The following is a 13,937-nucleotide window of genomic DNA, read 5'->3' as shown; positions in this document are numbered from 1 at the left end:
CTTCCAAATCTGTGGTAACAGTTTGGGAAAGGCACGGTCCTGTTTCAACCCGCACAAAGAAAGGTCCATAGAGACATGTTTTTCTGAGTTTGGTGTGGAAGAACTTGACTCAGCCCCATTCGATCTCAGAGCCCTGACCTTTAGGACGAATCTGAATGCAGACTAGAAGGTCTTAGTGGGCGTTCAGGCTTTAAAAATAACATTAAATAAATGCGAGGGGCTGTGGTGTGTTGGTGGCTTGCTCATTCTAGTGAGACAATCAAAACTCAGACCATAGAGGGTACAACATATTTATAAATTAAAACATCAACATGTGTTCAGTGCAAGGTAATAAATTCAAATTGAAAATCAGCATAAATGTGTTTCTGTAATAACCAAAGTCTGCGAGTGTGAATGCCTGTGCTTTCATTAAATGGATGAGTGGAGTGTGCCAGCACGTGGAAAAGAGATATGAGATGAGCTGCTGAACAATGTGTGTGTGATTGTGTGTGTGTGTCTCACCGGTGTGCAGTACTCCACCATGGGGTAGTTGAGCTTGTGGCCCTTGGCGGTGCGCCCAGAAAAGAAGCAGCTCTGACACACGTCGTAGTTGAAATGCTTCAGACTGCGATACCTGGAGAGTGAGAGAAAGGCGAGGAAAGAAAGGGAGGTGGAAAGTGAGATAAGTTGAGCTGGGAAGTAGAGTGTGTGGATTTCACTTTCATGTCCTCAGGGTGTGCACGCGTGCATGTGTGTGTGCGCGTGTGTGCGCGTGAGCACACATGTAGCCCGACAACATGACTCATCTCCAGGCTACACTGGGGCCTTCTGGAGAGCTGTCAATTTCCACTGTCACTCAAACACACAATCCTCCACATGCACATGTTCACACACACAGAGACACAGACACACACCCTTCTCAATATGCTGACGGTGTGACAGACAGTTGGATTTCCACCAAAACACAACAACGTGACAATAACTGTCGAGGATGTTGTCCTCAGCAGCAGCTGTAGCCACGAGGCCATTTAACAGCTAAATTGAGACAGGAGCCATTCAGACGTAATAGCTTAAGTCTTTTATCTTTCTCTCCTCTCCGGCTCTCCCAAGGTTAGCTGACTGATGAGCTACGAGAGAGTGCCATATATCAAAGGATGCAACACAACACCACCCAGTCAAATGTGCCATTACCTATGGACGTGCAGCATATTACCGCGAGGAGGGGGCGGTAATTCACCTTCACAGCAGGAGGTGCTGAGGATGGCACTTAACTAATGAGTTGATCCACAAGCGACTCTGGTAAATACTGGGACCTGTGTGCTATGTACGACAAAGGTTCATCACTTACTTTTATCAATTATTTCAACTGCGTGCTTTCATTTCTTATAGCTAACTGTTCATCTATTACTTATAACAAACTATTGAAACCTTTTGTCTTACTTATAGCTACTTATTTTAACCATTCAGTGTTCATCTATATATATATATATCTATCTATATATCTATATATCTATATATATATCTATATATCTATATATATACATTTTTTTTTTTTTTTTTTGTCAAAATTGGTTTTAAGCTACTCCAAGTGTTTTCTGCACATCCACTGGCAACTGCATAAGTACCCGCTAGGGTCCTCACTAGTAACCCTGGTTGGAAATCATTTACCTAAACATTAGCACAATAAGAGTGAATAATAGGACCAAAAAGATTAAAAAATAAAGGTTAACAAGCAATTTTTCATTATTAGTTCTAAAGAATTTTCATATCAAAAACAGCATCAAGGCCTTCGATTTCACTAGCATTTTGTAGCACGGGCCATTAAGTTGAATTATGGCTTGCAGGAACAACATTGCAAGTAAATATGTAAATGTGACACATTTTGGACAGGTATGCTTCACTGCACAGGGAATGGTGCATGTTGAATGTGGCTTGTTAACTGTCACACTAATTTGTTGCGGTTAGGTTTACATTTATCACATGTAAACATATCTGCTGACACGTTATGCTTTTGGATGTTCCCGTGTACTATGCTCGTTGAAAAAACTACTGCTACTTACAAGACAAAAAAAAAAAAAATGAAATCTACAAAATGCCTGCTATGCATTTTGCCTCCTCTTTCACTCTTGCTCTCTGCCTCGCCTTCCTTCCATCGCTCCCTCTCATCGATCAATGACAGAACTTGGGAGACGTGTGCTTCATCAAATGTCTGACTGCATTTCTCTTTCTGCTGGCAAAGCAAGGGATCTGAAAGGGACAATCCTGCCACCCTACTTCACTTGCCGTGCTGTTACCCATATCTCGATCCACAGAAAAAACCTTTCCCTGCTTAAGTGTGAAAACTGTCAGCAAAAAAACGACAGCTGTTGAAAAGGGACGCACATCTTTCATAACCTGTTGTTACTTATAAGTCTAGGATAAGTGAAGATCAGGAACCAACTAAAACAAAGGCAGGTGTTTATGTGTGTGATTGTCAATCCTGCATAGTATCAGAGGGTGGTCTGTTGGATTGTTTGCCAGCCATTTGGCTCTTTGTGAACTTTGTGAATGTGGCTGTAGTCCGTATGTTTGTGTGTACGGGCATGTTTCCGTTTTTGCGTTTGTGTGTGTGTGCATGTTTCATTGCAAACCTCCAGATGGTATTTAGTCAGTGGTGTATCAGCTGTTGACATTTAGATAAATGCCTGCCCTCCAGAGCAGATCTGCCCTTTATGCTCAACCAGGAGAGAACAACACAGAATGCTGCCACATTTAGCGTTTGTGTGAGTGCCTTGTTACATGTTCCAGACTTGTCACTTTAATTTGCAAGTGTGCTACAAAAATCTTGAATTAAATGCTGAATCTGAGCGAGAGTGTGTGTTTTACCTGAAGCCAACAATAGGACACTCCTTGCAGATGTTACACTTGGCCTGATGTTTCGCCGTCTCTGCAGCAGCCACTCTGTGCAGGACAGGAAGCCAAACCATTGACTGTGGCTCCAGACGCATCCAATCAACAAACTGCCTGGGCTCCAGCTCCACCTTATTGTTCACCTGGGCATAAAAAGATGCAGTGCAGGGAGTTAGGAGCCTTTAAATCAAAAGTTTAGCAAGCATGTGAAGTTTACAGTTTCTATTACCAAACAGAGACGATGAACCGAACATGATTAAGAAACATGCGCATCATCATTTGCAGAAATGAAAAACAGGCTGTAACTCTCTGCTTGTTACTGAAAGCCTAATAAAGATGCAGACACATTTAAGATGACCATACATATTAAAGCAATGGTTCCCTTAGAAGCATAACAGCCTTGAGTTGTGGACCAAGATGAAATAAATTTTATGAGCTCTTTATTCATGTTTATTGGTTGAAATATCCTACTATAAACTTTGATTGATTTTAACACCCTCACTGCCCTTGTCCTACACGCCCATAGCTTTGCTGTTAGCTAACAGCCATAATGCCCCATGCAAGTAGCTATGTAAAACACCCACCATCTCCTACTCTAAACTGCTGCTTTAAACTTTTGGAGGTGTGATTGTTTATGTAACTTACAAGTCTACTGTTTTAAATACTCTCAATGTGAAACAATCTCTGGGATCACATAATGACAATAGTGTCAACTTTACAGAAATATAAAACCAAGAAACACTGCAGGACATGAAAAAAATGTTCACAAGAAACATCGTTGTTCAACTGCAGATTATAATGAGCCTGCTGGAAAAGCCAACACAGGGTGAGAAGCTTTGACATGGCTGTTGTTATCGCTAAACAAATCAAAGACGACCTTTCCATCATCCCTGACACACAAAAAGGGCAGCAAATGCAGCAAAGGGCTGAATATATTTGAAATAAGAGGCGAGAATAATCAAAAGGAATGCTTGTGCTCCCCTGATCCCTTCCTGGGGCTTATGGTGTGCACGACTGCAGAGTGTCTCAATTTTATTAGCATATCCTTCTGAAAATAAATGAGTGCTAAAAAACAAAAAAGAAGCACATTCCAACTGGAAAAATTGAAAGTAGGGATCACCTTTTTTGTATTCAATGTGTGCAGACGGCTCTAACAATCAACATTTACCAGTAAGGTTAAACGTTAAATGTGTTGAAAGCAACAAACATAGAAAAAAAAGGTGAAGAACCAAAAGCGGGCATCAAATATTTAGTTAGATTTGTAGTCATAAAAGTTTTCTAATTTAAAATTTGCCAACTACAGACTGTATTTCATAAGGTAACTTCTTGTAAAGTTGCCTATCTTTGGACAACATTGAACATTTGAGAGGTTTAACATCAGTTACAGAAAAGCATATGTTCCTAAAATGACACCCAGCACTTAAGATCATCTGGTTAAATACATTTCAGGTAATGGCAATCATTGGTTATAACGTTAAGTGATTTATGTGCATTTTGAAACCCGTAAAATGTTAATTAAATGTGGTTCCTTACATGGAACATAAGTGCATAAGAAGTTACTGGTTGACGGGTGAGAATGCTGCCAATTAAACTTTCACAATGATGACTTCTCAAATCATTTTTAAATCCTTCACCCTTCTTTTTGACCTTCCCCTGAACAATCACCGTACCTTTCTGTCTCTCCTTTTGCATACTGAAGTCTCATCTTTGCCTTCCCTCCCTCCTCCCTGCCACATAATGACAGATTTATAGCACTTACAGATTAATTACTGCAGAAAAGAGATGGCTGAAAGGATGGCTAGATAGACGGATGGATGGGTAGATGAAGGAGACTGACAAAGGAACAGTGAAAGAGGCCGTATTTATGGCGGCGCAACTCGTTCATCACAGCCCCATTAAAACAAATGGACTGGGTGACTGCACTGTCACTGCCGGGGCAGACGAACACACAGGTGGCACAGAGCTTTGCTTGTATATGTGTGTGAATATGTAAATGAGAGTGTGTGTATGTGTGTCAGTTTCTACCTGTCAACTTGGTTCAATGATTGAATGATTAATGTCCAACTGGGCCACAGCTGGCACAGCAATTCATGATCAAGTCTGTGGGCAGTTTGTGCATTCTCACCTCTCCATGTGCAGGTGTGTATTAATAAGCCATCAAGAGGGTGAATTGTAGGCAAGGTGTTTGCATTTTTTCGAGAAGAAATAGGTGAGAGATACAGTACGGTTTGAAACCACCTCACTCTGCTATTTTGAGAGGCGCAGTGCATGAAATCAGTGAAATTTATAGCTTCCTAATTTTAATGTTTGGCTCCCATTTATGACTGCCAGCGCATTAGCCAAGGGAAAAAGGAGTGAGAAAAATGAAAGTGATCCCGAGGGGATGAAGGCATCATTAAATGCCAGTAACGTCCAGAGATAAACCCGGGAAAAGTGGCTAGCTGGCCGCAGTAAAACACTAGAGGACAGCCAGCAGAGGACTGGAGGCCATTCGAGGCTTCATGGTTGGTCAGTAGAGCTTAAAGATTGAGGCAATTTGACAGGATTGAGAGAGGCAGGTGTTAGTTAGCTGGAAAACGTAAAGGGGACTGAGGTGTTTAATGACAATTAGCTACGGGAGGATGCATCGAAAGTTAATCTCTTACAGTATTGATCACTTGCCAACAAATATTACCAGCACTGTCTCCAACTCTTAATATACTAACCAATATTTAACCAAACTTTGATTACTGTTACTCCAAAACCTTTACATGTAAATAAGGATAGACAAACCCATGTGTGAATCTGAAAGTCAGTGCAGAAATGTTGGCAGAGGGAGATATGTTGACACAATGCAGTGGCACAGTCCAATGATCAATCCGATCTTTCTGATGCTTATAATGTTTAGCTTTTTGAACACTGTAACAGATTTGTGTTGATTCATGTCACGAACTGGCTTGAGGAGCGAAAAAAAGGAGTTCATGAAAGAAATACTCTTTGGATAAAAGTGGAAAATCAGCCAGTTTTTCTAAGTATGTTTAAGCTGCAATAGATACAAAATGTCTGTGACTCTTGGAGGAATAAACATCAAACATAAACATAAAATGCTGGATGAGGTTGTAGGGATATATATGAAGAATGGATTAATCAATTACTCCCTGGGATCACCGAATCAATTATATTTTGGAAAGCAAGAGCAGGACTACAGCGGGATGAGGAGAGCTCGACTATGTTTACATCATCGATGCCTGGTCTTCACATGCAGCTAAAGTGGATGGACAGTTTTTCTCAGATGTCAAACTTTTGATGTCGTTGCTGTCTTGTTGCCGCTGTTTACATTCACCCTGATGCACATTCAAACAATGCACTACATGTTGATGTATGTGTGTAAATAAATAACTGAATATATGTTGTTTGTGTAGCATGGAGTCTTCGTTATGCAACTCTGAGTTCTATAATGACAACAAATCACCTTGAACTTTGATAATTGTCAAATATATAATATATATAGTGCATGCAGCAGATTTTATACATAGCCTATCTGCATCTCACAAGAGCAAACCCCTCTGCAGTGATGGAGAACCAGCAGATGTTCAAGAAGCTGAGAGTCCTGGAAAAATGCCCACAAACTTTGTGCCTGGAGACAGTCTACCACCGCCAACAGACAAAACACCTGACAATGCCCAGAAAATGTTGATATGCCATTTTTCTTCAAAACAAGAATGATGAGATAATATGGAAAACAGAAATCTGGAGGCCATTTTGAGTTGATCTGTTTTAGTCTTGTTTTGTCCTCATGTTTGCCAAGCCATAACGAGCCTCCGACTGCATTCTGGCTGCCACTACTATTTGAATTACAAATTAAGATTAATTTCTCAGAGCTCAAAGTGACGTCTTCAAATGGCGAGATTTGTCTGACCAACAAACCAATCAGTTTACTCTCACAGGGAACTAAGAAAACCAGCAAAAATTCATATTTGTGAGACTGGAACAACTACATTTTTGCCATTTTGCATTTTAAAAACTTTTTAAACAACTCTAAAAACTTTACATGGCTAATCAATTATCAAAACATCTGCAGAATATATATATATATTATTTTTTTATAGTTAACTGCACTTTGTCCATGCAGTGAGAGACTTGTCTTTCTCTCATCAATCTCTTTTTTGAGTGTGACTTCATCATCATATCTGACATCACGTGTTTAGGTATACCTATATATAATAGGTTATTAATTATGACTTTATTATGATGACAAAACAAGGATTTTGATGTGTGTTTAATGCATCTAGTGGTTACACAGGGCCAAAATAGCATTCCAAAGAGATTTCTTCCCCTCGCCTGTAATCCATCTGGTATTAAGAACATTATGTGATTACTCAATCCCTAGCTTATGTGCTTAAACAGTTTATTTTTGATGTGTGTCAAAGCTGTTAGTCCATTTCTACATGCTTCTATACGTGAACATACGTGCTGGAAGCAGCTTCGAACACTGGGCTCGATGTTGGAGCCCCCGAAGGCGGCCACCTCCCCCAGCTGCTTCGGGATCTGGATGGCTTCGTGAAGCAGCAGACCGAGCTGCCTCTGGTCACACGTGTCACCTGCCGACGCTACCTGGCTGAAGAGGTCTGAGTGGGGGGGGAAATGGGGTGGAGGTGGTAGAGAGATGAGGTAGAGAGAGGGAGAGAAAAAGTCAAAGCATGTAGGTGACATTTAAAATAAAGGATTCAGGTATAAATAGATGCAGAGGGAGAAGGTGTGACGGCAAAGCAGGAGTAGGAGGGAAAGTGTTAGTGCGTGTATGTGAGTAGGATGTGGTCGGGAGAACGAGGAAGAAATCAGGGAAAAGATTAATTTTTAATCTTTTTTTCTCTAATCTCTCTCTCCCTGCCTCCAACTCTCCGCCAGAGATTGACAGAGCTGTAGTGGACATGGACACATGCCCGGTGACAAGCATGCTCGCCCAGTTAACACGTTGACAGCGTTATGTTTTAGATGAAGCTATGAGACATCTCCAGAGCTCGTGCACAAACTGAGCAAAGACAGCAGAGAGGGTAATGCGGAGAAAGAGGGGAGGGCGAAACGAAGGGCATGACAGGTCTTTCTGCTCCACTTGCAGCTGACTTTGATCTCTGTGTGAGGCCTGGCCCCGATGCCGGCGCCTATTATGTGTGTGTGCGGTACATGCAAAACACCAGCAATGATGTGTGTTGTGACCCCATTCCAAAACACACCTCATGTGTCATCTGACTGATCGACACCCACGTCTCCCACGTTCTGCTACAAGATTACATTTGACATACGCAAGTGTCATATAAAGAGTGTCAAATGGCAGCATGCCTGGTTAGGTGAGTGTGTGCGTGTGTGTGTGTGTGTGTGTGTGTGTGTGTGTGTGTGTGTGTGTGTGTGTGTTTGTGTGTGTGTAGCTATATGCATGGGACAGCCAGCCAATGAGACTCTAAAAGAGTAAAGGAGGAAGGACGCAATCAGGCGTGCTTGATACCCTTCTCAGGCTAATAGAAACTGCCAGTGGAACGAATAGGCTCAGGGACGCCATGGCAAGAAAAAGGGAAGAGAAAGAGGAAGAGGGGAAGGAGGATGGGGGAGAGGAAGGGGAGCAAGAGTAAGTAAGATAGGAGGGAAGACAAAGTGACACTGCTGGATGGATGAACAATGGTGTGAGCAGTGACAGCGGAGGAAGATAGACAGAGAGAGATAAAGTGGCAGAAACAAAGAGCAGGAAGCCAAAATGACAGTCTCCTCCCAGTGCAGCAGGCCTATATTCACGCTCCCTAATCCTCAAAAATAAATCAGAAAGGAAAATTAAATAAAGAACAGGGGAAACGCGGAGGAGGTCTCTCATCCAATTAGACGACCCGTTCTCCAGCTCCTCTGTCTCTCTCTTCCTTTCTTTCTGTGGGTTTGATTAATACGGCTGGGATTACAGCCATGCTGGAGCAGTATGGCACGGACTTTCGCAGACTGGCCTGCACAATGGTGGCAAGAGGGGTGGTGTGTAAGTGCGGGTGTGCATTAGAAGCTTTTCTAACTGCTCGCTGGCACTTACATTTGTATTTCTCCTCCAGGTGTCCCTTGCAGAGAGAGAGCAAACCGATCTTCATGGACAGGACGCGGATCTTTCCACTGCGACCACTGTGTGGACCACACACACACACACACGCACATATCAGACAGTGGCAATGAGTCAGTTATATTTATTGTGGGTGTATGTTTGTGTATAAACAGAATGTTTGTGTGTTCACTTCGGTTCAGATCTGAATTATATGCAGCAGCAGTGACAGAAAATCATTATGTGCTTGGAAAGCGAAGAATCTTCAACTGTGTGTGTGTGTGTGTGTGTGTGTGTGTGTGTGTGTGTGTGTGTGTGTGTGTGTGCTTTTGTGTGTGCTGCTGCTTCTTTCACTGCAGGAAATAGCTGGTGAGGTTATGGTAATGCATTTTCTGTGTAACCACAAACAATGTTTAGACCAGTAACCATGTTGGTTTACAGTATGCAAACATGTTGTTTAGGCTGGTGCAGAGTGTATTTGAACATGTCTGGTCTCAAACAAAGGCAGTATGCAACAGCCATTCGCATGCCAACTGGTGCATATATGCTGTTGACAACAGCAGCATATGTAGAGTAAAAGCATACAAGTGTGTAAATATGTACAACATAATCATTATGCGCAGACAACACCAATGAAGATGGATTAAATATGCAAGAGCGAAGAGATGAGATGCATCAGTTCTGCCACTTTCATCCAATCTGATTTAAGACATTTTTAGCACATAAAGAAGCAAACTTAACGAATCTGTGACAATTTCAGAAAACAAAGAAGTTGAATTCATAATCCTCCACAAAACAGATGGCATACATACGTGTCGTAAACGTTGAGCAGCCAGTTGAGACACATGTCAACGCAGAGCGGCACGTTGACCAGGTCCTTGTGCTCCTGCTCCAGGCCGTCGTAGATGGACGTCAGGCAGTTGATGACGTCGGGAACGGTCATCAGCTGATTGTTGTTGGTGAGCTTGTGCTGCTCGAAGGTGTTCTGGGCCACGCTGAGGTCCAGCAGATCCACTGCAGATAAGAAGTGAGGAGGGGGGAGACAGAGGGGGAAGTTGGCAGGATGAGAAGAGTTAGATGAAAAAGAAAATAGAGGACAGAGTGGGAGAGAAACAATGAGGAGACGGAAACAAGGAGGATTGGGAGAAAGAAGTGAAAAGGGAGGACAGCAGGGGAAAGTTAATAAGGACAGTGAGAAGGAATGAGAAAAGTTTACAGAGAAATCACATAAGGGGTGACAGAAAAGTAGAAGAAGAGCAAGTCAGACTAATAAGTAACCTTTCAGACTTGTTAACTGGGCTTTCAGCACTGACTCAGATTTTTCTAAAAAATGCCAACAAATCATAAGAGGACGAGGAGCCGAAAATGGCACAGACTATTCATAGAGGAACTTCAAAAATGCAGACTTGACTGATATTTTGTCCAAAATAGTTCAAAACAACTAAGTGCGAGGGTCTGCCGGGAGTACAGAAAGAGAACAGATGGATCATTGTGTTGAAATATTAATATGAGAGAGAAATCTGAACAGCAAAAAGACAAACGAGGAAAAAATGTAAAATGGTCAAACCATGAAAAATCTAGTTCCCTCTAATCTAATTTACTGGCTCTGTCTTCAATGGCAAAGCAAAAAAAAAGGAATACTGTATTTACATCAATGTTTCAATTATACTTGTATTGTCTTTGATACTGTAACTTTCACTTATGAGCTATCACTATCAGCTGGCAGCAAACACGCAGAGGCGAAACAAAGTAATTGAGATGTAGATAAAATACACTTTTAGAAGAAGTCTATACCAACTTCCTTACTGATAGTTAGATGATAAGACAAACACCACTGTCATATCTGTCTATTTAATATGAGGCAGGACCTAGAAGCCAGTTAGCTTAGCTTAGCACAAAGAGGGGGAACAGAGGGAAACAACTAGCCTGGCTCTGTCCAAAGGTAATGAGCAAATAAGCTTCTAGCATTTTTTCCCAAAATGTTGAACTATTTCTTTAAGACAATTGTTTTTTTCTTTCAGTGAATGTACTTCTGAGACAAAACATGGATAGAACTAGTACCCAGCATGCACTTGGGATGCCACGTCGATGTACATGAATTCAAGAGAGGTAGTTAATCCCGTCTCTGCTCAAAACACGAAGACGCTGCACGGTGGTGAAACAAATAAACAGCGTGTGGTCTGCTACAGGTGGTTGATTAGAATGAAGGCTGTTACAGTTAGGGCTGCAACTGACTATTATTATTTATTATCAGTTGATCTGCCAATTAAAAATGCTCATCACACTTTCCCAAAGCGCAAAATGACTTCTTCAAAGTGCTTCCTTAGTCGAACCAACAGTCCAAAACTCAAATACTTTTCATTTACTATTATCATGAACGACAAAGAAAAGCAGACAATCATTACATTTAAGTAGCTGGAACCAGCAAATGTTTGACATTTTTGCTTGAAAAATGACTGAAACAATTATCCGATAATTAATATAGTGTCTTAAGTTGACCCTTTTTGGTCAATAATAATAAAAATAATAATAATAATAAATTTAATTTATATAGCGCCTTTCAGGGTACCCAAGGACGCTTAACAAAGTGGTACATACAAAACAAAGAATACATGGATAAACAAAAATACATTTAACTAATCGATAGATCATTATCACTTCAATAAAAACATTTCTCTTGAACTTATTTAGACATGTCGCCTACGTGTATTTCTATTTTCAGGATATTGAGCTCGGTGTATCACTTCAGATTTTTAGAGAGCAAAACAATGGAAAGACGTATGTGTCTCTTCCTGTGACTGTCTTAGCCCCTTTCTAGAAACCATTTCAAACTTGCTCTCTCTCCCACAGCCTTCATCCCTTTCACCTCCTCTCCTCACTTAAGTCTCCTCATTTGCCCTGTTGTTCACTCCTCGACAACCCCTCTGCAGCTTCCTTGCCTTAAGTTGCCCCCTGCTCCCCAGACAGCACTAATTACTGGGGTGTATCCATGTGGATCGGGCACAGCGGGGCATCCATGCTGCCAGACAGCAAAACTTTACTTCTCCAGAGATTCCTCACTACGCGCACAGTCAGATATAAAGCTGAGAGGCTTTAGCACATTAGCGGGATGCCACGCAAGCTCATTTGTGCTTCTCCAGCCCCCTGGCGCAGACTTAACCCAATTAGCCATTTTATAGTATCCCTGTCATGTGTGTTGGGACACACACACATTTACAAACATTCATACAGGAACACACAGGTCTCGCAGCACAGATTTTACATGAATCCAGGCTAATAACTAATAACTACTGATCCTTTTGCTGTGTGTGTGTGTGTGTGTGTGTGTGTGTTTGCATGCATCTGTGTGTTCTGCGCTGTGACTGTTCTAATCTAATGGATGAAATTGAATTGCAGTGCCCCAAGTCGAAATCACTCAGACTAATGCATTCCCGTCACAAACACACGCATGCGATCAGAGAACCAATATGAGATAGCAAACTAAAACGCCTGAATCATTCAAACTCATTAACAACCAACAAACACAATAACACACTTTGATACCCACGAGTATTCAGGTGCACAGGCCTCAGCTGCACACACACGTACATGAGGCATTTGTTTCATGCATGCACACAGAGCAAACTTCTACTAACAGCAGGATGTAAATGAGCGACATGGTCTCGCAGCGTGTGCTGCTATAATAATGTCAACAGCTGGATAACAGTTAACATTTGTCACCATTACTACTGCACTGTGCAGAGCCTGAGTCGCTGCTGCCACGCTGGTTTAAACATCATGAAGGGGGAGGCTGCATGCATGCACCTGCAGCGTGTGGAGATGGGGATGATGATAGCCACCTGAGACTGTGGGTAATAGTCGCCTTTATCAAAGCTTCCATTTCAAACAAGCAAACAGCAGTGTTGAGAAAAAAAATTTGAAAAAAAATCCCACCTGTGCACACCAAATGACGCTATGCTCAACAGGCCTAACGCAAGCACCAGCTGTGAATGTGCCTGGACAAAACCATCCACCTGCCACACATATACTGACAAGGTGTGTAATTCTAAAGCCAAAATATCCTGGCTCCTGCGCTGGTCTGCCACAGCGTCAGGCAAAGCTTCAAATTATTACTGCATCTCCTCACTGCACCCAGACTTCAAAGAAGCAGACCAGGAATGTAGGTATTAAGGTGTGTATGATTGTGTGTGTGTGTGAGTGTAACTTACAGCAAAGTGCTTTCTGTAGTCTGCGGATCTTCATGGCTGTTCGGTATGCTGAGAATCTCACATTGTTCAGGTCCGCTACAGGCAGGGATAGAGACGGAGAGATGAAAGGTAGACAGACAAAAAGAAAACGGAGGCAGAAAATCAGAAAACAAAGTGCAACAGAAATCTGCCCACTGGGCAACATTAGGAGGACCCTTGTCTTCAATGAAAGTCGGCTTCTGTGTTAGTTATTGTCTACGGAGATGACTGAGAGGAGGGGTGGTTAATGTGGACAGTGTAATTAGGTTAGTGAGTTTTGTCTCAGTGGAGGTCGCCGCCGTTTGTTGAGCTGCTGGCCTACAGCAAATGCTCCCAAAGTTTCACAGCTTATTACTTATCCGACTGCTCATTAAAAAAATAATAAAAATAGAGTCATAATGGCCACCCCACAGGGACGGAGACTGCATATGGACATTAACAGGGAGCAGGGGAGAGAGAGGAAAGTTTAGGGCACAATTTCGAAGTTAAATGTGAAGAGTAAACCAACTAGACACGAGTAACAGGACTACAAGATGTTGCTGCTCCCTCACGAGAAAACAGCTTTCAAAAAGATCAGGGGCCAGTTTCATCAAACGTAAAAAAAAAAACTAAAAAAAATGCAAGTAGTTGCTAGCCCTTTAAAAGACGAGTAAACAGCAATAAAACAGGCTTTATTGATTTGATTAAAGGTGCAATTTGTCAAATACAGCCAGGATTCGAAGGCAGCTCCAAAAACACCGGGTAGTATGTAACCAGAGTTTATTTAGTTTAGTCCAGTTTGAAAGAAATACTGT

At 41.9% G+C, this 13,937-nt stretch overlaps 1 protein-coding gene across 4 annotated transcripts in view; it reads right to left on the bottom strand.

Moving 5' to 3' along the window:
* The window catches only part of utrn (utrophin), a 190,551-nt gene that overhangs the window by 33,230 nt on the left and 143,384 nt on the right, over positions 1-13,937 (bottom strand). For all 4 annotated transcript variants that reach the window (XM_073492397.1, XM_073492400.1, XM_073492399.1 and 1 more), the window contains exons 64-69: positions 13,126-13,200; positions 9,730-9,931; positions 8,915-9,000; positions 7,318-7,475; positions 2,845-3,011; positions 502-613 (exon numbers count right to left, since the gene is read on the bottom strand). In XM_073492397.1, coding sequence (XP_073348498.1) covers positions 502-613; positions 2,845-3,011; positions 7,318-7,475; positions 8,915-9,000; positions 9,730-9,931; positions 13,126-13,200 — 800 coding nt within the window. The remainder of the gene's footprint in view (positions 1-501; positions 614-2,844; positions 3,012-7,317; positions 7,476-8,914; positions 9,001-9,729; positions 9,932-13,125; positions 13,201-13,937) is intronic.

This window comes from Pagrus major, chromosome 22 (genome assembly GCF_040436345.1).
Source record: "Pagrus major chromosome 22, Pma_NU_1.0".
Taxonomy (NCBI): domain Eukaryota; kingdom Metazoa; phylum Chordata; class Actinopteri; order Spariformes; family Sparidae; genus Pagrus; species Pagrus major.
This window is presented reverse-complemented; position numbering and strand designations above follow the sequence as displayed.